The sequence below is a fragment of the Protopterus annectens genome, chromosome 8.part0, assembly GCF_019279795.1.
Source record: "Protopterus annectens isolate FY-2018-M chromosome 8.part0, PAN1.0, whole genome shotgun sequence".
NCBI lineage: Eukaryota > Metazoa > Chordata > Ceratodontiformes > Protopteridae > Protopterus > Protopterus annectens.
Genome location: NC_056741.1, coordinates 385686123 through 385710328, shown reverse-complemented (window position 1 = coordinate 385710328; position 24206 = coordinate 385686123). Strand labels below are relative to the sequence as shown.

At 41.6% G+C, this 24206-nt stretch overlaps 1 protein-coding gene across 1 annotated transcript in view; it reads left to right on the top strand.

Moving 5' to 3' along the window:
- The window catches only part of MTMR11 (myotubularin related protein 11), a 1184472-nt gene that overhangs the window by 922410 nt on the left and 237856 nt on the right, over positions 1-24206 (top strand). The window contains exon 9 of the mRNA XM_044079897.1: positions 13102-13190. Within this exon, the coding sequence (XP_043935832.1) occupies positions 13102-13190 (89 nt within the window). The remainder of the gene's footprint in view (positions 1-13101; positions 13191-24206) is intronic.

Here is a 24206-nt window from a genome sequence, read left to right as displayed (position 1 = left end):
TGCCAGAGTGTGGAATGGTGTCGAAGGCCTTAGCGAGGCGAGGTCCAGGTAGGCTGTGTGGACTACCTTTCTTTCATCTATGGCCTTGGTAACTGTTTCAAAGAAGTCAACTAGGTTTAGAAGGAAGGATTTGTCTTTAACAAAGCCGAATTGAGTAGGGTCCAGTAACTGAAGTTTCCCAATATCTCTTTATGAGTTCCAAGATGATTCACTCCATAGCTTTGCAGACCAGGCTAGTCAGGCTTATAGGATGATAGATCCCAGGTTCTGTTGTGGCACCACCTTTGTGGAGCGGGATGATTGTTGCTGTATGCCATTCTTTGGGTACATAGCCTGTGGTAAGGCTGAGTCTGAACAGTGAATTTAGGTGAGGGTTTAGTTCCTTTTGGAGTTCGTGTAAGACGCAGCCTGGGATGCCATCCAGTCCCATTGATGTGTTCTTAGCTTTGGAGAGGGCTGTTTTTGCATGCACGTCTGTGATGTCTGGGGCTCTGCATTCTTCTGGGATGGACACGGGCCCTTTTGGGGGTGAGGGGGGGGGTAAAGTTTGCACTGAACTTGTCAGCCAGGATGTTGGCAATGTCAGTTGGTTCAGTGTATTTTTTGCCATTTTGCACTAGCTCAGAGCATATCTGAGAGTTGACACCTAGATTTTTGACATAACTAAAGAAGGCTTTGTGGTTATCTTTAGAGTCCTTGGCAATTTTTCTTTCAAAACTGGCCTTGGATGATTTTATGAGGGATCGTAGTTTCTTGCTAATATTGATCAGTGATGCCTTTCCTTTTTGGGATTTAGCTCTATCATTTAGTAGTTTCCTCCTTCTGTTGTAAAGCTTATTTATGGCCAGGGACCACCAGACTGGTTTCTTTTTTTTTGGAGGAGTGACTCTTAGTTTTACTTGGGATGGCTCGATCCATGCATCCCTGTAGATGCTCATAGAATGCACTTGTAAAGAATTCCGCAGTTTGCGCAGCATTATCCTTTAGCAAGGGGGCTATGAAACTTTCCACCTCGGTCTTGAGAAGTGTGAAGTTGGCTTTTGAAAAGTTTTTAACAGTGGTTTCCTTGACATGGGGTGGGGTCGGGATGTTGATGTCCAGTGTGATTAGTTTATGATCTGATCTTACCAGCGAGGGGTTTACCTCTAGTGTGGAGCACTGATCCCCCATGTTGGTGATGATCAGGTCCAGTATGTTGTCACCTCTTGTGGACGTGGTGACCAGCTGTTCCAGTCTGTTTGAGTTTATAAACTCTAGGAAGCATTGGGCAAAGGAGTTTGTACTTGAGTAGTTAATCCCAGTCAATGTTTGGGTAGTTGAAATCTCCCAATATCATGGTGTTAGGTAGGACCTTTGCATTTTCCAATGTTCTCAGGAATGCTGAGTGGGGGTCCTGAGACAAGGTAGGTGATCTGTAGCAGACTATGATCTGAAAAGCAGCTTTGCCCACTGATAGTTGCACATGGATGGTCTCTGAGGCCTCGTGCTGTGCTACTAACATGGAGGTGTGGGCATCCTTTCTGAAAATGGACACACTCCCGCCTTTTGTATTTTGGTCTGGGTTCTGGGGCCAAAAGGTATGGTATGAGTTGTAGCCTGGTAGTGCTGGGGTGCTCTCTGAAGCTTTGAACCAGGTTTCTGTTACTGCACAGATATTGATTTGCTCCATGCTAAGGAGTGCCTCGGGTGTGTGCATTTTGAGGTTTAGACTTCTGTTATTGAGTAGCATTACCCTCAGTTTCTGGTTTCTTGTGTTGTTTATGGAAGTTGGTTTGTCTTTTGAGCCTTGCCTAAAAAAGGCACTATGGGGGTGGCAAGAGCCTTGGCCAGTATTCGAAAGCCTAGGGTCGACAGGTGCAAGCTATCTCTGGCGAAGCAGCGTGGCTTGTCGAGCATGTTGTCCCAGGCTGACAAACACTGGATCCCCTTTGATCAACACCAATAGCTTGGCCAATTGTTAAAACTGATAATTTTTTCTTCGTACTGTAACATCATTCTTGGTGAGGGCAAGATGCTACTCAGGGTCAGGGTCATACCGGCCTGGGCTACTTGATCAGAGAGCTCCTCTGTCTCTTTTCGTGTAGTCCAGGGAGGTACGTCTCAGGTCGTTCACACCAACATGTACAATTATTTGTACTTGTTTTGGAGTGACCTGACTGTTTGTGTTATGTGGCGGATCCTGACACCCGACAGGCAGCTAACAGTAACCTTCTCTTTGTTCAGTCTAGTGCATGGGACGTCAGTGTGCCTGACAATAGAGTCATCTATTACTAGTGTATTGGGTGTGTTGTTGTGCCTTAAGGGCTGTGGTTGCGTGGCACACTGACTTTGTGAAGTATGTGATACGTGGTTGTTTGAGGGTGGAGGTTGCTTGGATTTCTGCTTTGGAGGTCTCTGCTGCTTAGGCAGATTTTTATTTGGAGCCCCCGAGTATGTTTTTGTGTATTTATGTGTGTTGTTTGCTGGTGCATGTATGACTTTTTTATGTGAAACTGGAAGTGTGATGCAAGTGTTTCCCTTCCCCTCCTGGCTGGCTGATCCAGCCATGGTTTGAGAGAGCTTGGCCTCCAATTTGGCTGTATAGTTGCATCTCTCACATACATTTGTGTTTGTTGGAAGGAGGAGAGGGTTCATAGGTTCATAGGTTAATACTAGGCTATCTGCCCAAGGGCATTTATAAGCCTAGCCCATAGTTATGTGACTTTCACCACCCCTTTAGTTTGAAGAAAACTATGCCTATTATTTTGCTGTGCCTCTGTCAAGCAGTGACACTGAAGTAATCCCTGGGGTATATCTGTGATCTCCCATCCATTGGTCAAGATTCCTCTTGAACAAGGCCAGCGAGGTGCTCTGCCTCACATGTACCGGGATTTTGTTCCACAGCATAGGGAGTCTCTGGGTGATGAATCTGTCCCTCCAGTACATTCTATTAATAACCGTGTGAAGGTTTAAGTCTCCCGCCCTTGTGGTTCTGAGGGATCTAGATTTTTTGAGGTGAAGCATATTCATCAAATCTGGGTTTGACATGGCCTTATATGTCAGGCACAGGTCACCTCTGAGCAAGCGGTATGCGACTGAATAGAGCTGGAGTTCTTTCAGTCGGGCAGCATAAGACATATTTTTGAGACCCTTTATCCTTTTGGTGAGGAACTTTTGGGGCCTTTCCAGCTGCTGCAAGTGTCGGGTCAGATACATTCCGAATGGGGCATTGTACCCAATCACAGGTCTAATGAGTGATGAGTACAGGGGGATGATGACCTCCCTTGATCTAGATGTGAATCCCTTCATGATCAGGTGGGCAATGTAGAAGGTTTTCCTAACTACTTTGGCAACATGAGTGTCAAACGAAAGGTTACTGTCAACCTGGGTCCCCAGATCCCTGACGACTTCTTCTGTGCTCAGTGGATTGCCACCTATATGGTAGCTAGGGGTAACTTTGTTTTTCCCGAAGGGTATGACTATGCATTTCTTGGCGTTTAACTTTAGGCCATGGCTCTGGCACCAGTTATCCATTTCTGTGAGGCCCTTCTGAAGGATATCTGTGTCAGATGTGTTTTCGACTATGGCGCCCAGTTTGCAGTCATCTGCAAACTTTGTTAGCCATAACCCTCCTGTGTTTGCTTGTACTTCAAAAAAGTAGATGCCGAGCAAGAGTGGTCCCAGGACTGAGCCCTGTGGGACACCACTTGTGACAGGCTTTGAGTCTGACATGGCGCCAGCAACTCTGACCCTGTGGGTTCTGTCACTTAGCCAGTTTGCAACCCATCTTGTGATGTATGGGTTTACATTCAAGCTGATGAGTTTTTCAATGATACCTGAGTGGGGTATTGTGTCGAAGGCTTTTGCCAGGTTGAGGTAGGCTGTATGGACTGCCTTACCCTCATCAATGGCCTTGGTGACTGTTTCGAAAAAGTCAACCAAGTTTAAAAGGCATGATCTGCCTTTGACAAAGCCAAACTGGGTTGGATCCAAAGTCTGCAAGTTCCCTATGTCTTTATTTATGAGTTCCATTATGATCCTCTCCATGGCTTTGCAGATAAGGCTTGTCAAGCTAATGGGACGGTAATTTCCAGGGTCGGTGGAGGCACCGCCCTTGTGAAGTGGGACCACAGTCGCCGTGCGCCACTCCTTGGGTACGTATCCTGAGGTGAGGCTAAGATTAAACAGCTGTCCTAACTGCGGGTTTAATTCCTCATTGAGTTCGTGGAGCACACAGCCGGGGACACCATCCGGTCCCATGGATGCTGTGTTATTTGCCTTGGAGAGAGCAGTTCTCACCTGGGCGTTGGAGATGTTTGGGGGGCTACAATCCTCTGGTATATATATCTCTCCTTTTGGGGGGGAGAAGTTTGCACTGAACCTGTCAGCCAGTATGTTGGCAATGTGTCTAGGTTCAGTAATCTTCACATCATTTTGAACTAATTCTGAGCATATCTGGGAGTTTCCTCCTAGGTTTCTAACATAGCTAAAGAAGGCCTTATGATTGTCTTTTGAGTCCTTGGCGATTTTTCTCTCAAAATTTGCCTTGGATGATTTTATGAGAGCTCTTAGTTTTTTACTTATAATGATCAAAGGTGTCTTACCTTTCAAGGATTTTGTTCTATCTTGTAGTAGCTTCCTCCTTTTGTTGTAGAGCTTGTTTATGGCTGGGGTCCACCAGACTGGGCGCTTGCCTTTGGTACAAAGAGTCTTAGTTTTGTTTGGGATTGCCTGATCCATGCAGTCCTGTAGGTGCTGGTAGAAGGCATTTGTAAGTGATTCAGCGGTTTGAGTAATGTTTACCACTGGCTCAGGGGCCTTAAAGGAGACCACACTAGTTTTAGAAGTGTGAAGTCGGCTTTTGAGAAGTTTTTCACTGTGGTCTTTTTATTTCAGGTGGGGTGGGATGAGGACCTCCAGCGAGATTAGTTTATGATCTGATCTCGCCAGTGAGGGGTATACTTCCGGTGTTGAACATTGTGATCCCATGTTCGTGATGATGAGATCAAGTATGTTTTCTCCTCTTGTGGGGATGGTGACTAGTTGTTCCATGGCATTTGAGTTTATGAACTCCAGGAACCTTTGGGCTAGAGTGTTTGGGCTTGAGTAGTGTTCCCAGTCTATATTAGGGTAGTTGAAGTCACCTAGTATGATGGTGTTTGGAGATACATTTATCCCCTCCAGTGTTTTCAGGAAGGCCATGTGAGGTTCCTGAGTTTGAGAGGGTGGCCTTTAACATGCTACAAATTGCAGAGCAGTCTTGCCTATGGTTAATTGCACCTGGATGGTCTCCGATGCATCGTGCGTTGCCACCAACCTTGAGGTGTGTGTGTCCTTTATGAATATGGACACCCCCCCTCCTTTCTTGGTGTTGTCCAGATTTTGGGGCCGGAACGCATGATATGAGGTGAAACCTGATAGTGCTGGGGTGCTCTCAGGAGCCTTGAACTAGGTTTCTGTCACAGCACAGACATCGATGTTCTCCATACTGAGAAGGGCCTCGGGTGCGTGCATCTTGAGATTGAGACTTCTGGCATTGAGCAGCATTACCCTTAGTTTTTTTCCTTTTTGGTGTTCTAGGGTGGTAGGTTTAGAATTTGAGCCTTGCCTAAAAAAGGCACTATGGGGGTGGCAAGAGCCTTTGCCAATATCCGGAAGCCCAGGGGTGATGGGTGCAAGCTGTCCCTTGTGAAGCAGCGTGGCTTGTCCAGCATGTCATCCCAGGCAGACAGACATTGGATCCCCTTTGAATGACACCAGAATTTAAGCCAATTATTAAAGCTGATCATCTTATCACTGTATTGTGGCATCATTCTAGGTGAAGGTAGGATACTGCTCAAGGTCAGAGTCATACCTGCCTGGGCTACATAATCAGAGAGCTCCTCAATGTCTCTTTTCATGTAGTCCAAGGAGGTACGTCTCAGGTCGTTGACACCAGCGTGGACAATGACTGAGTCGTACTTGTACCTGCTGTTGAGAGACCTGAGTGCTTGCGTTATGTGGCGGATTCTAGCGCCCGACAGGCAGCTTACTGTGACCTTCTCCATGCTCAGTCTGGTGAGCGGGACGTCAGTGTGCCTGACTATGGAGTCACCAATGACGAGTGTGTCTGGCATTGTGTTTGGCCTTAAGGGCTGTGACTGTTTGACACTCTGACTGTGTGGTCTATGTGTTGCATGTGTTGGGTCCTGATGTGGTAGTTGTTTGGGTGTCTGCTTTGGTGGCCTCTGCTGTTTTGGTAGATTTTTGATCAGAGCCTCCGAGTATGTCTTTGTGTGATTATGTGTATGATTTGAAGTTGTGATGGTACTATGTGTGACTGGGTATGTAGTGTGTGTGGTTACCTTCTCCTCCTGTCTGGTCTTGCCAGTCCTATGTTGAGAGAGCTCAGCCTCCAGTTTGGCCGTAAAGTTGCATCTCTCGCATGTATTTGTGTTTTGTGGGAGAAGGAGAGGATTGTCTGTGTACATGAGGCAATTGTAACATTGCCTCAATATTCCCAGGTTCACCAGTTGAGCAGGAGAGGACACTAGCAACCGATCCCTCGACATGCTAGAAGTAATAGATAAAAAAACTTACAAAAGACTCCGGGGGATGTGGGTTCTAGGCTGGTGGGGTACGATCTATAATAATAGTGCTTTATCAAGGTGCAAGTACTGTAGGAGCAAGTGCTAGGCTTTACAGATAGAGAATAGTCTAGTAGAGATGAACTTTTTAGTTATAGGATACGCTGGTTAGATCAGCAGTACAGTTCGAGGAAGGTAGTTTTAAGGGAAAATTTGAAGAGTGGAATTTAGGTAGCCCGAATAGTTTAACCTTGTTAGACTGCCGCTGCTCTTGTGTGCAACAGTGGCAACTCCGCACTAAAGCGCGCTAACGAGTGCTTTATAGCAGGGGGCTGGAAAAAACAGGAAATGACCCAAAATGGCCAACGAATTACTAGTTGCTGTCTCTAACCACTCCTCTGAGGACAAACAAGCAGCTCAGTACTCCCCACTCCCACTGGTGAGTAAAGAAACTACCTCTGGCCACACAAGAATCCCAGATACATCAGCTGGCCTGGAGAGTATACCTGAAACTGCCCTTTGGACATGCCTGTATGGGTATCTGAACTGCTTTACTGATTGTCCGGTAGGGACAAACTAGGGAGCCTTATACTATTGTATAGTAAAGGGGGAGGTGTGTTAGCGTTTATTAGTGCTTACTGAGAGCTTGGAGCAAGTGCTGGGCTGTAAAAGGAAAGTTAGAGTGCTTAATTTGAGAGTTTGACTAGTTCCAAGGGAAAAATTGAAGAGCAGACTTTGTGGAGCCTGGAATAGTTTAACCCTAGCTAACCGGTGCTGCGCGGTGCACAAATGCGGGTTTTAAGGCAGGGAGATGAAAGAGCTAGGAATTGGCCCAAAACGGCCAATAAACTACAAGTTGCTGGGCTGTGACCACTCCTCCAGGGATAGATAGGCTGCTCAAAGCTCCCCACTTTTGTTTAGTCTGTTCCCACATATCTTTAGTTGCCATAACAGATTTTTTTAAGATCTATACTCCTAAATACTTTATTTTATCATGTCCCCTTAAATATGGGCATTGCTGAACCAATTCAACAATACCAATATTTATTGTTATTACTGAACCAGTTCATTTGTGGCTACATAGTTTATAACTGTAGCTTTGTTTTATCTTCCTTAATTTTATATCCAGTAAAAAAAAAACATAATTGCCTCAGAATGTTCCACAGCAGTGAGATGTCCCTTTTTTCATTCCATCAGGTACAAAATATCATCTGCAAATAAAGTCAATTTTTTGAACACCATACCAATTATATGCTTGAATTTGAGTCCCTTATTTTCTTTGCCAATGGATTCTAAATATATCACAAATAATTAAGGGTAAAGAGGACACCTCTACTAGGTTCCTCAGTTCAGACACAACTTATCAGAGAGGAACTCACCATTTTGAGTTTTACCTCTGATCCCTCATATATCCTTCTAATTAACCTTATTATTGAATCAGGAAATGCAGATGCTTCCATTGCCCTACTCATAAAATGCCAGCTTACTCTGTCAGATGCTTTCTGCATTAGGACCCACCAATAACAGTGGAATTTTCTTACTTTCTGCATCCCTCTAGATCATCATTGTTCTATTAATTTCTCAGATGTTTACCTCCTCTCCACAAATCCGCATTGATCCATATCTATCTATTTTGGTGTTACCTTTGCCATTCTTTTAGCCAGTATAGACATAAACTCTTTATAATCCTGGTTTAAAATTGAAATAGGTCTATATGAAGCTAGATCAGATGAGTCTCTGCCATATTTAGGTATTACAGCCACCACAGCTTTTTTCCTAGGATGTTGGTGCCTCCCCTCCTTTTAAAATGATGTTGAAACCTTCCAGATATTTTGTCACACACTTCCCTCCTAGCTTTCCACACTTTCACCAGAGTACCTTCTATTCCTGGAGAATTTCCTGCAGATTGGTTATACATCACAATTTTACTAATCTCCTCTTATCTTAAGAATTAGTTTTTGAGCCTCATCTACTTCTGACCTTTGCATATTTAAGTCTTCAATAATTATCTCCATTTGTGCATTTTTTTGATTTCCTCACTTCTCTGATTTATACAAATTTTTACAGTATTTCTGAAATATCTGTAATACTGCTCCAGGATCACTGGTTATTGTCTTGTTATAGGCTCCTTAAGTTTGGCCACAATCCTTTCTACTTTCTGTTGCCTATTATACCAAAAGGTTTTGTGTTGTGGAGTTAAGTTGCTTAACAACACTCTTTCTAAACTCATGCATATTATCTAGGTACTCCTTTATTTTCTCTATAGCACTCTGCACTATAGCACTCTGCACTTGTGCCTCTTCTTGTTGTGTGAAATTTCCCTAATTTTGTAATATTTTAACTTTCCTTTTTAAATAATTCTTATTACTTCTCAACCAGATCTCTCTTTCTTTTTATACCCTGTTTTTAAACTCTTTCATTTTATCACACTCACTAGCTATAACTTCTGGAGTACTCTCTGTTTTCTTTAATAACTCCTGGATTATTTCCACTACCCATTCCTTAAACTCATCTGTTTTTAACAGGTAGGTGGGGATGCACCAGTAACTCTTCTATTACTTTGCATTTTTATCTTGGTGGTACATGATCAGAAATAGTTACTGGCTGTGTATTAAACTTCTCAATTAAATGTGCATGTTCCTGTGAAATATAATTTCTGTCTAACCTGGTTATTGTACCTTAGGAAATATGTACATTCTGTTCCTTCTACTAAATTCATGTCTTCCATACCAATTATTTTCATACATTTCTTCAGAAATCTGCCCTGTTTAGTTATGTTTCACTTCTAGGCCTCCCCCCACCAAGATATCATCCTTGTTGTTGGAAATCGAATTCCAATCCTCATCTATAAGTAATATTCCCTGCTGAAAGCTGATTATTTCTCCCAAATTTTATTTTAAGCCCCATAATAGCAGTTTTAGATGGAATATGAATTCATGCCAATATAATCCTTATTCCTTGCCAGTAGCCACTTACTACCACAAATCTGCCGTTATTATCTTTCTTTTTCCTCTTCTATCACTAGTAGAGCCACTCTAGCAATTAATAGAATCACTCTTCTTTTCCTTTGTCCCCGATATTCTGCAGAATATCCATCCCAATATCCTTTTTTATAAAATTCACATGCTCACTTCTTTCCAAATGTGTCTCCTGTAGCCTTGCTGTTTGCTCTGTGCATTTCTTAATATAATTAAGTATACCTTCCTTTTTGTCTTGTCTATACCTGCGGGGACCATTCACATTCCAAATAATTTAGAAAGTGTTGCCATTATGATAAGAAGTCCTTAATTCTACCTGTTGTATATGGCAGCTTTTTAAAATGTATTTTTCAGCTTTTGCAATACATGCACCCATTAACAGTTTTTCTTATCAACATTGCTACTTATATCACATTTTACAAAACTTTTGTTTTTAATAAAAACTCTTAAGCAAAAAAAAAAACCATACACACTCCATAACCTGTTAACTTGATACAAAGATGCATAACTATGTACATCTTCAAATAATGAAGTTTAACCCTCCTAATAGGAACATTTGTGCCAAATAGACAGTTGTGAGTACAGGCTCTAATTAGCCTGAAATTGAGGTTATCCATGCTAAGATGCATGTTATTTCCTGTGCTTCAACTTATCACTGTTTGATGTCTGTTTTTTTATCTGCCCCTCCAGCTGTGGAAACAGCTTGCATCCCTTCAGAGGTCATTAACTTTTAGCCTTGAAAAAAAAAGTGTTCTCTCTTTTGATCTGTTATCAACTTTCTCCATGGAAACATAACTGAAAAAAATGTAGTCCTCTGCTGCAGCCTGAAAGACAAGCTGAAACATTTATTGCTAAAGAAAAACTTTTCACTGTATTTGTGTTCTCATATTTACTTGTTTCCACTTAAAATTTATTAGATTAAGTCAAGAGTGTTAATGCAAGCATTCACCTTTGCGAAAGTAAAAGTAAACATACCTCTACATATATTCAGCAACCCAAAATTACAGCCTATTAATTTAAACATGTTTTTTTTTTTAGCTTGTCTTCTCTTTTTGCACTGAAATGCCAATATTTCTTAATACCAAAAAGGAAAAGAAATAGAAGAGGAAGAAAAAAAAGGGCATCTGTTTACTTTAGCAACTTTGTCACACTCAAAAAAAACTAAGTATACTTCACTGTAAAATATGCAATTTATATTATGAAAAGTTTTATAGAAATACTTTTAAGAAAATTTGTTTTACTTGGTTACCTTTTTCCTTCTCCTCTCCTCCTCAGAGTCCTTCCAAACATTAATGACATGAAATAAGGCAAATGCTATTCAATTCTCCACAAGTTCAACAAAGTCAGTAAAAGTCCACACTTTCCACACAGCTGTATTTCACAAATATAATGGATGCTTTGCAGTCTGACAATTATTCACTAATTTCTTGTGTTCCTGTTCTTCTCCCGACTCCAGATTCCAGTTCAGTTCCAAGGTAATCCCGATTCTTTTGGCCACCTCCTGTGATTTTCTCGGTCTTTCAAGCATTTTCCTTTAGAATAGTGGAAAAGGTTTCACTGGCAAAGTCTCTCCATGAGCTTTATTATCAGAAGAATAAGAAGCAGAGTCCCCTTCTGTTTGATGGCTCATTTTTTGTTGGACAAACTTTTGCATTTCCTTCTTAGCCTGTTCAAAAAATGGATTTTATTTCCTGTTCTGTTCTGTATTGAATATATCCAGATGTCTTATTTCCAGGCTGCCATTGTAAGACTTACTCCTCTGCTGCATTTTTTTAGAACATATGGTTTCATGTTTCCTTGGATAGATACAATTTCAGCCTGCCTCAGGTGGAGCTGTTTGACTGTATAGTTTAGAGGAACTGGACCACAGTGGGCTAAGAAAAACATGATGTTTGCTGATTTATACTCCATATATTTATTTATTTTCTGTCATTCAGTAAATAACAGAAAACCATAACCACAATGTGAAAATGTAAAATTTTTGTTCTTTCCGCAAATTGTCATGGAAATAAAAATCTCCTTCATATATTTGCATTTGTCTGAATAAGGGGGTCTACATATGACCAGATACCATGGCTGCAAAATAAACTTGAGTATTTTTTGTGTGTATTCTGATATATATGTTTTTGGTTGTAAAGGAAGATGAATTTCTGTTGCTAATATGTTGAGTTACCCTTCTATGCCTGTGACTGTAATTGTTATATAAATAGATTCATTTTGTTAATCAGGTAGATGGGTGTACTGTTTCTGAGGACACTTGACAAACTGCACTAAAACAAGTAAATATGTATATTAACTAAAGCTGAGGGAAACAGTGCTCTGAATATTATAAACAACTGCAGGAAAATATACTCTTGTCTCTTAGTTCTGTAATCCACTCACTGATTTATTTGATCATTCTCTAATTACCATTTTAATCCACATCAGGTCACAGGAGGCTGGAGCCTATCCTAGCACTTAACTGGGCACAAGGCAGAGAAATTACTTCTGGACAGAGTACTAGCCTTTGTACCATTACAGGATACACACAGCTATTTTTTTTTCCTAGCACCACTGACACTTACGTCTGGTTCCTCCACTACTGTCTACATATGCTGTCATCCTTAGCAGTTCCTCTCACATTAATGATCCCTGCTTGGTGTTACCCACACTGATAGGGTCTACCTTTTGGGAGAGCCCCTTATATGTAGAGGTTTTCTGGAGTGAGACCATCCATACATCACTGAGAGGGCAAGATAGGTGAGGTGGCATCATCCTGCAACTTGATATTATTTTTTCTTTGTCTTGGCACTATCTCCCACTGTCATACTGGACTCACATTACCTAAGTGGGCACTCAGATGTTCCACAAAAAGTACCCACAACCTATGTGATGATGTGTTCTTCTTTGCTGGTTCACCTACTGCAGCAGCAGCAGTTTTCTCATCATGGCCTCCAATATCACCACCTGGGCCTGCTAAACTGTCTTACGCATAGTTTGCCCCTCGCATCCTCCTCACTGAAAGAGCTGAGTAGGCAAATGCCTTGTTATTAATCTTTCCCCTATGCCAGTTTCAACAGCTAACTATGACAGTGATACAGTACAGGCTAGCTAGGCCATAATTAGGGCTTTGTCTGTGCCAACAAAGATGGCACCTACAGACAATTTGGTAGATCACAAATTCACCTTTGTGGCATCTTTTGGATGTAGGATGAAGTTGGACCAGCTGGGGAAATTCCAAGCAGTGCAGGGAGGTCATGGAGACTGTGCACAGATATCACTCCAACCAAACCAGAGAATCTACTGTGCCACCCTGATGTGTAATTATTAGATTAAAAATTGAATAGTTTTAGAATTAGCCTGAGCACCAGAGGTTATACTGTAAATGTCTAGGTGAGTGTGCATTTATACTTAGGGCTTTAATTTCTGTGTAGAATAATTACGTAAGTGATACAGACTTTTTGTTGTGAGCTTTTAATTTATCACTCATAACTTGCTCTGTTTTCAAAAGTGAGTCAGAATGTGATTTTCCATAATTCTTAGTCATGCAGATGTGTTTTTTTTTTCTACTAACATGCCTCTGTACTCTCCATCCTTAGAGACTTTGCTGGCATCATCCTCGTGGCAGTGACTTTTTGAGAATGGCCTACTTTCAGACGAACACTGATCCTGAGAAGGAAGACATGAGGTAAACAGAATGTTAAGTTAGAATACTGCAAGCAAAACAAATGGATTTTAAGACCAGGATAAAAACATGGTAGCAATGGGCATTTTTTTAAGAGGGGTGACTCTTTAAATGTTGCCAGTCTGTGAAGAACCATCAGATAGCTTATTACTGGGAATTTGGACTGCATAAGATTTCTCATTTACCAGCGTGACACTGGAACATTTTTGTTTCATTTAAACAAACACTACCAGCTTACAAATAATTACAACTAGCCATGCAGAATTGCTTGTGAAGGAGTCTGTGTTGGTGTTTTGGGGTGGTGGTACTGTTTCTAAGGTTCATTTGGACATCTCTCCACTTCACTGTGGAAGTTGCAGTGTTCTTCTGTGGATCTGAGCCATATTGACACCTTGCGTTATCAGCAAACCATGTATCTGTTTTAACTGATGGGTTAATAATACAGTGGACATTAACACATCATTTTCACAACTGCACCTAATGTTAACTTTTTTCTTGTCCTAAATTGCATTATTAATACAAGGCTTTGCAGACGGCCTGCTGTTGTGTACTGTATTAAGCTCATTCTCTCAACTTACCCCAGCCTTTTTAATCTGTGATGTCTTCCCCAGGAATAACTCATATCTTAATTTTGGGAATGACACTGGGCTGCTTACCGTAGAAGTCTTGGTGTAGATATACCTTCACTTAATTAGGACTATGAATTATAGAGTAGATGGTATGTTCTATCTAGATGGCTAAACTGAGAAAAATTTGCAAAGTAACAATTGATAACATATGTATAGGGTACAGAGCCAATGCATTGCATCATGCTGTAAAGTATAGCACTAGTTGATGATAATGTTGAATTGTCTATCATATATATTTATAGGTAGATATAGGTAAATAGATATAGCTGTTTTTTCTTCCTTCATGCACTAGAAGTGCCATTGTGGAAACTGGTTTATGGATGAATATATGCAGATTCAAAGAATTTGTTGATAAGGCTTACTTGTCCACCCAGTCTGGTCAAGTAATACTACCTTCAGTACTCTTATAGTCACCATGTGATATAGTTAAAACTCAAATTAACATTGGCAAGAAAAATTGTTGCATCGACTGAAAATAATCTCACTACAGTAATCAAAAAAAAATCTGTTCTGAGATAGATACATTTCTCAAATATTGGGAGTGGGTGGGTGAGCATGACAGGCAAAACGTTTGCCTTTGGCTTCCTGTTGTAATTCCAAGACTGTCAATGCAAGCCTTGGAATTATAAAAAAGTCACAACTCTTTAAAGTTATTTTTCAATTCTGTTTATTAACTTCACACATTGTATAGTAACATATGAGTACACTTTCAATTATAAAAGAAAAAAACACCATTACAACCTTTTTTTTCCTTTGTACACATTATACAATTATGATTTTTGTCTTGACAATTATTTAGTTTAACATTACATAGATTTCACAAGTCCTGTCTTCCTTGAAATGTCACTCCTCCTGAACATTATTCTTTGTGTTATTCCCACAGATTCCATATAATTCTGTATAGTTTACTCTTTCTCTTTTCTAAAGATCACACCTTCAGTTCTTTTGTATGCTTTACAACATTCAACAATTATGTTAGTTGTTTTTGCTTTTGTTTTCCATTTTCAAGTAATTGCTTTTTTGGCAGCCAGCAGCATTAAACCTATTAGTAAGGCCCTACTGTTTGCAATTGCAGTAACAATTCAGTTTCTATATACCAGCTCAGAAGAATAATTTCCTTGGTTAAAATTTGCTCCCCTGACATTCCTGACAAAGTACTCTGTAAGGAATTACTAATGTCTGTCAGCTCATTACATTCCAAAGAAAGATGTTCCTAGGTACTCCTCTTTCCCATAGTAGCTCTAGCAATTATTGTCTGCCTGTGGAAAAATTATTTGAAGTTTAGTTTGGGGTATAAACATTCCTATGAAAACATTTCCATGCAAAAATTCTAAACCTCTTTTGATTTTGTTGCATACTTGGCAACCACACAAATATCCTTCCATTGTTTCTTTGTATGTTGCCGTTCCATTTTCATTTCCCAGTATTTTCTAGCCTGTTCTCATTGATCCTTATAATTGTCATGCATTATTTTACATGCTATATTTATTACCCCTTTTGTACCACAGCTTCTGTTCTAGACTCAAGTGTAAAGTCAACTGACGTTGGTCTTGCAGTTAACACTCCCCTATCACTTTCTGTTTCTGTATTCTGTTAGCAATCCCTGGTAGGGAATGGCAGTCTGCAGTCCACAGTTAGAACTTCTGCTTGGCCTCATCCCACTCTGTGACTTTTTGCTCCCTGGTTTTGGTCCCATTATCCTTGGTTCCTTTGCTAATTTTTGACAATACATTCCAGCTGTGTCTTCCCTCTTTTCTGTGTTGCTACTTCGTCATCCCTACTGTTAAAATTTCACCCGATGTTGTCAATTTTCATTCATTTCTCAACGAATTGGTTCGGATCTGATCCTCTGATCCAACTTGACCGTTGCACTAGCTCGTGGCCTCCAAAAACTCTTGAGCTCCTTTCCTACCCATAATGCACCAACCCCTAACAGCTTCCAAATCTGGTTTGCCGCTATCGTGTCTAGATGTAGTTGTTTTCAGCTCCTGAGTGTAGAGTGGGAGAGTAGCCTTTTTTTATATTTCTTAACTAAAAACTATTTATTTACTACTATGTATCTAATCTATAGTTTTATTTCTAAGGCATTACTGTTGTAGTCCTTTTTTCATTCACCTTTGAGTGTATTCTTTCCTACCATCGTTGGTAGGCCTAGCCTTCATTCCCTAACCCCCTTACACCTCGTGTATACCTCCTTGATTACCATAGTTGGTCATTTTTTCTCTTTACAGGATTCTTATATTCCTTCCTTACCATTGTTGGAATTTAACTCTTATTTCTCTTTCTGGTTTAAAGCAAAAAAAAAAAAAAAGTTTAATTTAGTACTTGTGTTATTTCTATAGTTTCTGTGTTCAGAATGTCCAAAAAAGGTCCTTCAGTATTTAAAAAATGTGGTAAGTGTGAGCACGATGCCCATAATCTGTGTATATTGCTTGGGCCCAGATCACTTGTAACAGGGTTGTAGTATCTGTCGTGGGTTCAAACCCTGAGCATTAGCTGACAGGAAAAACAAATTGATTTTGAAAGGCTTGTTGCCAACTTCCTTCTCTGAAGCTATTACTGGGATTCAATCCCCCAAACAAAATGCTGGAAACCCCAGAAAAAGGCTGAGTCTTCAGCAACATCATCTTCAGAACCTAAAAAGAATAAAAATCGGATCCAAAATTACTCATGGTCTGACCCTCATTGGATCTGATCGAACCTGTTCCGGATCCTACACCCTCTTATCCAAAACTTTTACAAAGGACAATTTATTCTCCTTGCCTGGATCCAGTCCCATCCAGAGTCCCTTCTCCCTTTTTAGAGAGGCACTCTAAATTGACATCCCTACCATCTTCTTGTTCCTCCAGGAATCTCATGGTAGGCAGATATGGAGAGGATGATGAGGAAATTCTTCATGGCACAATTTCAGATGGGAGTTCTTATGGCTACTACTCTCTTCGGCTCAAGAAGCCTGATCATCTACCACTCCATCCATTACATCTCCTTCTCTAATTCAACCTGTTGTTTTAGAGTCCTCGGATCCTAACATTCCAGGTACATCTGATTTAGATCTGAAGACATTACTGTCTTCGGATCTAAATACTGCTCTAAGTGCACCAGCTCAGACATCTTCTAAGCCAGATGACTCTCAGAGCTGAAGCATCCCTGTCGGATTCAGGAGGTTGGAGTTGACTCTGAGGTTTTTGGAGCAGTCTCTTCCTCTCCAAGGCTCGGCATTAGACAGCTGTGCTCCGACTTCCACTTTGGGTGGATTGTTCTTGGGATGAGGAAGGCGACGAGCCAGAAACATGCTTTCTAGGCTCAGTTATCTTCCTTCTCTCTGGAGCTATCTGCCTGTGAGGTAATGAAGAGAGTGTTCTCTGTTCCAGCAAGTCAGATGGGTCCTACCCCCCTCGGATCCACCCTCTGTATCTCAGATGACTTTGCACCATGATCCTAAACATTCTACCCCAACAGAGACAGCCAGCTGAAAGCTTCCAGACTACCCAGCAGTGTAGCCTAATCTCTTCCTCAACAGACCACCCCACCAAGGAAGTCCCTAGGAAGAGAAAGTGTAAAAGGAGGCACTTAAACTCTCCTCTAGAGTCCATCACTGAAGTTTCTGATTTCAGTGAAGGAGAGGGGTCCCCAAAATCACCACCCAATGACATCTCCTTTAGAGACATTCTTGAGATCCTTAAGCGGAAGGTTGGCTGGTCATCCCAAGACCCTTCTCTGGAAGAATCAATATTTCTGGAAGCCTTTGGAGCTTGTCCATCTACCTCCTAGGTTACTTTGCCTGACAATGAGCTCATTGATTTTATCTCTAGGTGGGTGTGGAGGGAACCTGATATGGTTGAGCCAATCCCCAAGACGCCTGACTGGATTCTGGCTCTACCAGCATGGAATTTTAGGGGTAAGGGGGTGCCAGTAGATGCCGTGGTTGTGGTGGCAGATACAAAAAAGGAACTTGTGGAACACAGTTCCACAGTCCATCCTCCTAACAGAGTCTAGAGTGATTGACAGATTTGGGAAACATGTTTATACTTCAGCAGCTTTTGCCCTCAGATCACTGAGCTAACTGGCTCATTTTTTTGAAGCTTTAAAGGGATTTGATTAAAGACCTATTGAAATCTCTTTCTGGAACCGAAATTGCTGAGGCTCAATCTTCAGTAGTCTCTGAGCTGGCTACCCTACAAGCTATATGCAATTCGGCCATGTGGCTTATCTTGCATGCTGCAGAAGGTGCCTCAAGGGCTGTGGGTTCACGCATTTCCATCAGGAAGCATGCCTGGATGCGCCTGGATGAATTTGTGAAGCCCTTCAAATCCTCGTTCGTTAATGCTCCTTTTGATGGCACTTCTTTGTTTGGCCCCACAGTGAAGGACACACACTCCAGGTATGAGAAAGATGGAAAGACCCTCTCTGCAGTGGGCATCCATTTTTGACCCCTCAAAGGACTTTTTCCAGGGATCAACGGGGAAGTCAAAAAGTGTGGTTCAGAAGTTCTAGGGTCCTTTCTAGGGCACACATGGAGATAACTTTGTCACAGACACATGGAGAGCTATAATGGAAGATGATACCCCATGGCGGCGCAGGCCTACAAAACCAGACCCTTTCAGTGCTCCTGAAGGGGAAGCCTGGTTTTCAGTTGTGGTCACTTAACTCTGCACAGAAAGCCTGGTTAGATATAATAAAAGACAGTTGGGTGTAGAGACTTATTTCCAGAGGTTATATAATTCCCTTTTCCCTACCTCCTCCATTGTCAAGAAAATTTCCCCGATGTTCTACCCAATCACAGGAAAGCAGCAACATCAGAAATCCAAAAGCTGTTAAGACAAAGTCATCCAGGAGGTCCCACCAAACCAAATAGAATCTGGAACTTACTCAAAATTCTTTAGTGCCAAAGAAAACAGGGGACTAGAGACCAATTTTGGATGGATCTCAGTATATTGAACAGTTCAGTTTGATGCTCAAAGTTTGATGGTCACGGTTCAATCCATTTTGCCATTTCTGAGCAAGGGTCCACTGGATGTGTTCAAAAGATCTTCAAGATGTGTACTATTCATATAAAGATGAATAGATGATCCAGAAAGTACTTACACTTCCGTCTGGGAGCCAGTCACTGACAGTTCAAAGCACTGCCATTTGGCCTCAGCACAGGCCCCAGGGTGTTCACCAAGTGCATGGCAATGGTAGCGTACCTGAGACTGCAAGGATTCCATGTCTTTCCACATTTAGACGACTGGCTTATTACCATCCTAACCAGGCATCGATTGATAGAAGCATGAGATCAGGTGCTACAGACTTGTTCATATCTCAGAATAACCATAAATTACAAGTCTCACTTACACCCAACCCAGACATTAGAATTCATAGTTAGTGTTCAATACAGTAGCTGTGGTAGCTTCTTTTCCACTATCAAGAGTGCAAATGATAAGGATGTAGGTCAGGAAAATAATTTGCAGTACCAGAATTTCAGCCCAATGGATTCTGAAAACCCTGGGAAATGTCATCAGCAAAAGTTTTAGTTCCTTTAGTAAGATTCCACATGAGAATTCTACAATGGCTGTTAGCAATACAGTGGTCAATACTTTCTCAACCCATGTCAACAAAGATGAGAATAACTCAAGTATGCGAATGATACCTTTGCTGGTGGAGGCAATTGCAACATGTATAACAAATCTATCCTTTCATCCTTCCTTAGCCCAAGGCTATAGTGACCACGGACACTTCTCAGATTGGGTGTGGGGAGTATATCCTGGAGGAAGCTGTCTACGGCACTTGGTCTTTCGAAGAGTGCAACTTGCATATATCAGTGTTCTGGAGATGAGAATGGTGCTTTTGGCATTGTAAGCATTCCAAGACTTTCTCCATCTTGGAACAATTTCAGTCCAGACAAGAGAGTATGTCAGTAGTTTGGTACATCAACAAACACGGGGGAGCCAGGTCTTATCACCTATGTCAGGAAGACCTCAGAGTGTGGCAATGGGCTATGTCTTCCAACCACTTTCTAATAGCAATGCATATTCCAGGGATGTCCAACGTGATAGCAGACAAACTGAGCTGGTCCAACTTACTACCTCACAAGTGGTCTCTCAATGACCAAATGACAAATATGATTTGCAGTCAGTGGGGCCAGCCTTGCTGCAAACTTTTTGCCTGTTCCATAAACAACAAGTGTAGCAGCTTTTTTGCCCTTATCACTCACCAGGAGAATCACAGAGGGATGCTCTACTCCATGACTGGCCCCCTGGTCTTCTGCATACTTATACTCCAACTCCCCTAATTCTCAAATTCCTACAGAAAGCAGCCTGATTGAAGAGCAAAGTCATACTCATTGCACCTTACTGGCCTCAACAGATTTGGTTTCCCTTCCTTTGGCCTCATCTGCTACATCCACCTTGGATTCTGGATCCAATTCCGGACCTCCTGTCTCATCCATCAGGAATGGATATCACAAGCCTCAGACTAACAGCGTGGTTTCTCCAGTGCTGTCTTCCCCTGTCTGTTCCATACTTTTATAGGTTCATAGGTATGTACTAGCTTATCGGCCGTAGGGCCTATGTAAGCCTAGCCAAATGAGGTTCCCTGGCTTTCGCCACCCAAGAAAATTATTTCCCTGTGCCATTGTCGAGCAGAGCCACAGAAGTGATCCCCAGGGTGAATTTCCTGTTTCCCATCCACTTGTCAAGCTCTCTCTTAAAGAGGGCTAATGAGGAGCTTTGCTCGACATGAATGGGTAGCCTGTTCCAGAGCATGGGAAGTGTCTGGCACAGGAATCTATCCCTCCAGCATGTTCTGTTTATTGTGGTGACAAGGTTTAGGTCCCTGGAGCATGTGGCTCAGAGAGATTGGGATTTCTTTAAGTTTAGCATGTCCATCAGATCTGGGTTAGTCATGGCTTTGTACGTTAGGCAGAGGTCGCCTCTGAGTAGGCGATGTGCGATGGAGTAGAGCTGGAGTTTTTTGAGACGGTCTGCATATGGCATCTGTTTGAGGCCTGTAATCCTCCTAGTGAGGTATTTCTGTGGCCTTTCTAGTTGTTGCAGATATCTTGCAAAGTACATGCCAAATGGGGTGCTGTACTCTATAATGGGTCTGATGAGGGATGAGTAGAGAGGAACGATGACCTCTCATTTTCTGGCGCAGAACCCCTTTGTGATGAGGTGTGCCACATAGAAGGATTTCCTGACTACTGTGGCAACGTGATTATCAAAGGAGAGACTACTGTCCACCTGTGTCCCAAGGTCTCTTATCACACATTTGGTGTTTAGTAGGCTACTGCCTATGTGGTAGTTCATGGGTACGGTGTTTTTCCCAAAGGGGATGACAGTGCACTTCTTGGCATTCAGCTTTAGGCCATGACTTTGACACGAAGCATCAGTCTTAGTGAGGCCTCTTTGTAGAATGTCCACATCCTTAGGCGAATATATTATGGCTCCTAGTTTGCAGTCATCAGCGAATTTCATTAGCCAGAGGCCAGCTGTATTAGCCTGGACTTGAGAGAAATAGATACCGAACAGGAGAGGTTACAGGACCAAACCCTGTGGGTACTCCACTTGTCAGTGGTCTGAAGTCGGATTTGGAGTTGCCTACATTCACTGTGTGGGTTCTGTCAGTGAGCCAGTTGGCCACCCATCATGTGACATAGGGATTTATTTATTTATTTATTTTCCAAAAAATTCTTTATTGCAGTTTTTTAGGTTACAACATATAAGACATTATACAATAATATACACGCACAACATACAACAAAACATAACATTCTATATACAATATATACAAAGAAGTCACTTAAAAAATCCAGTTTTTGTACTAACCACATATTTTGCAGTGATAAGTAGAATAAAACAGTACCATTAGTTGTTTATTACATATACTAGGGAAAGTCAAACTAAAACCTCTTTATATAGGGTATGTGTTTTTTTAATCAACATATCTATGCAAATATTTATAAAATGACAATGTTAAAAAGGTTCTAATATATCCTTATTGATTGTTTTACATATATTGCATATTTCACTTTTAGATTTAATATGTTTACCTCTTGAGAATGAAGTCTAATAAGTATTCCCAATACTCTTGGTAATATTTACATTTCTTAGTAACATATAGTAGCTTGTGGGCGGCAGTGTATTTGATTGCTACATTTCTAAAACCTTCCCATGTGAGTGAGGTTGCAATAGTCCAATTTTTTGTAATATAGAATTAGACTAGAAAACTTATGGTGGTGAGGACATGCTGTATGATTCTGGGAAGATTATTCATATTTATGTGCAGTATAACTGTTTCCCAGGATAAAGTACTTTTTTGGTAGCCCATTTTCTCTAGTCTTGCAGTTAGTGAACACCATAAGTTATGAACTTTATTACATTCCCACATAACATGTAGAATGTCTGCTGGTTGTTTCTTGCAGTGAGGACATTCAGGTGAGTATTTGTTATTAAATTTACACATTTTTTGTGGGGTAAAGTATGTATTATTGTTAATCATAAGTTGGGTGTAGAATAACTTTTTGAACGGGATGAATTTGAGCGTGTTTTCGATGGCATCTTTTTTATTTTGTTCAGTAATTTGTGGGATGTTCTTCGTGTTTCACTGTTGCAGTCATTACATTTGGGTTATCTGCTTGCAGTAGCCCTCAGTCGGCCTGATTAACAAAGTCTTGGGTCCTATGTCAGTTGCTGTCTCTTCTTCCATGACGTCAGGTCATCAGGGGTACAAAACATGCAGCCAACGTCATTACATCAGTCTTTCTTGCTGTGCGGTGCCCGAAGCAGAAACAGGTCGCAAGTGCCGGTCGGCCGACTCCTGAAATTTTCATTTTCGAGTTTCAGAACCGAAGTCTTCAACTAAAAGCTAAGTACCCCGTTGGAGAAACTTTTTCTTGCTCTAAACCAATGTCAGTAAAAGTAAATAATTGCATTTCTTGTGGAAAGTAAATACCTCATAAAGATTTTCATTCGTACTGTATTCCTTGCCTAGGCCATGACCACGACGTACCTCGCTGTCGGTTTTGTGCCTTATTTAAACCACAAACTGTCCATCGTCGGTATATTTGTGCTTCTAAATTTTTTGGTGCTTGGTTCAGTTATCCTGATATGTCTTTGGTAAGTCATCCGACTACCGACATTCCGAAAAAACTCAAAGATAATCCGAAAAAATGCAAAGATAAAGACAGAGACAGGCTGCCCAGTTCGCTGGTACTCAGTGAGGCGCTTTCGCAGCCACTGATACCCACTACTTCAGATTCGCAGGCCTCTACTGAGACCCATTCGGAGTCCAGTATGCCGCAAGATGCTTCAACTGTGGAACCTGCGGATGTCTCTACCTTGGATGGGTCCGGAGCTGCAGTGCAGGCACCAGCTTCTGAGGGTGTATTCAGGCCTACTGACTTGCATATTAAACCAGTGCCATCTTCTTCAAGGCCTAAAACTCGAACCATGCCTAGAAAACTTGATGCCCAGACCGCATGGTCAGGCCTCTATGCCTAAAGAACAAATGATTAGAATGCCTGAAGACCTTATTACTTTAATTATGGGAAGCCAACCTTATCCCCTCTAAGAGACCTAGGACTGAGTTTGCTTATGATACTTCTGACCAGGATTCTGAAATTTCTGTTTCCTCTGTTTAGCAGAATTTACCCTTATCTACCTATGAGGATTCTGATGCTGAGGACTCTATTCCCTCTGCACCTCCCCCCCCCCCCCAAGAGGATTTCTCTTTTGGTGAAACCTTGCATACTCTCAGGGAGCTTTTTCATTGGGAAAGTCAGGATTTCTTTGATTTCTAAAAAGAGGCTTAGGGATTTTTTATTCCTGCCCCAGCACAGGCCTTTAGCTATACCTCCTGTACTGGACATTGTTGATGATGCCTTTTTGGAATCTAGCATGGCCCATGACTCTTTACCTCCTGCTTCCAGAAAACCTGATAGATTTTACAGGGTTCCTGACTCTCACAAGTTCCTTTTCAAAAATCCTACTGCGGAACCTGAAACCATTTCACAGGGACCCAAGGACATTAAAGCTACTACTGCCAAAAATCCTACCCCCTCTGATAGAGACTCCAAGGGCGCTGGATAGATGGGGTAAGAAGGTGTACACTTCTGCAACTCTGGCCATTAGGGCCTTGAATTGCCAGTTTCATATGTTAAAGTATCAGCTGCGTATTATTGGATTGCTTAAACAGAAAATGATGTTGATTCCTGATTGTGCTGAAAATAAGAATATACAGGATTTTATGCATTCTGCTGTACAAGTTGGTAAACATACATTGCAATGTGGTTTTGATTCACTAGGGGCATCTTGCAGGGCTGTGGTAACTGGGTCTGTACTTAGAAGGCATGCTTGGCTTAAGGAGCAATCCTTGCCAGATCATGTTAAAGCGAAATTACTGGATGCTCCCT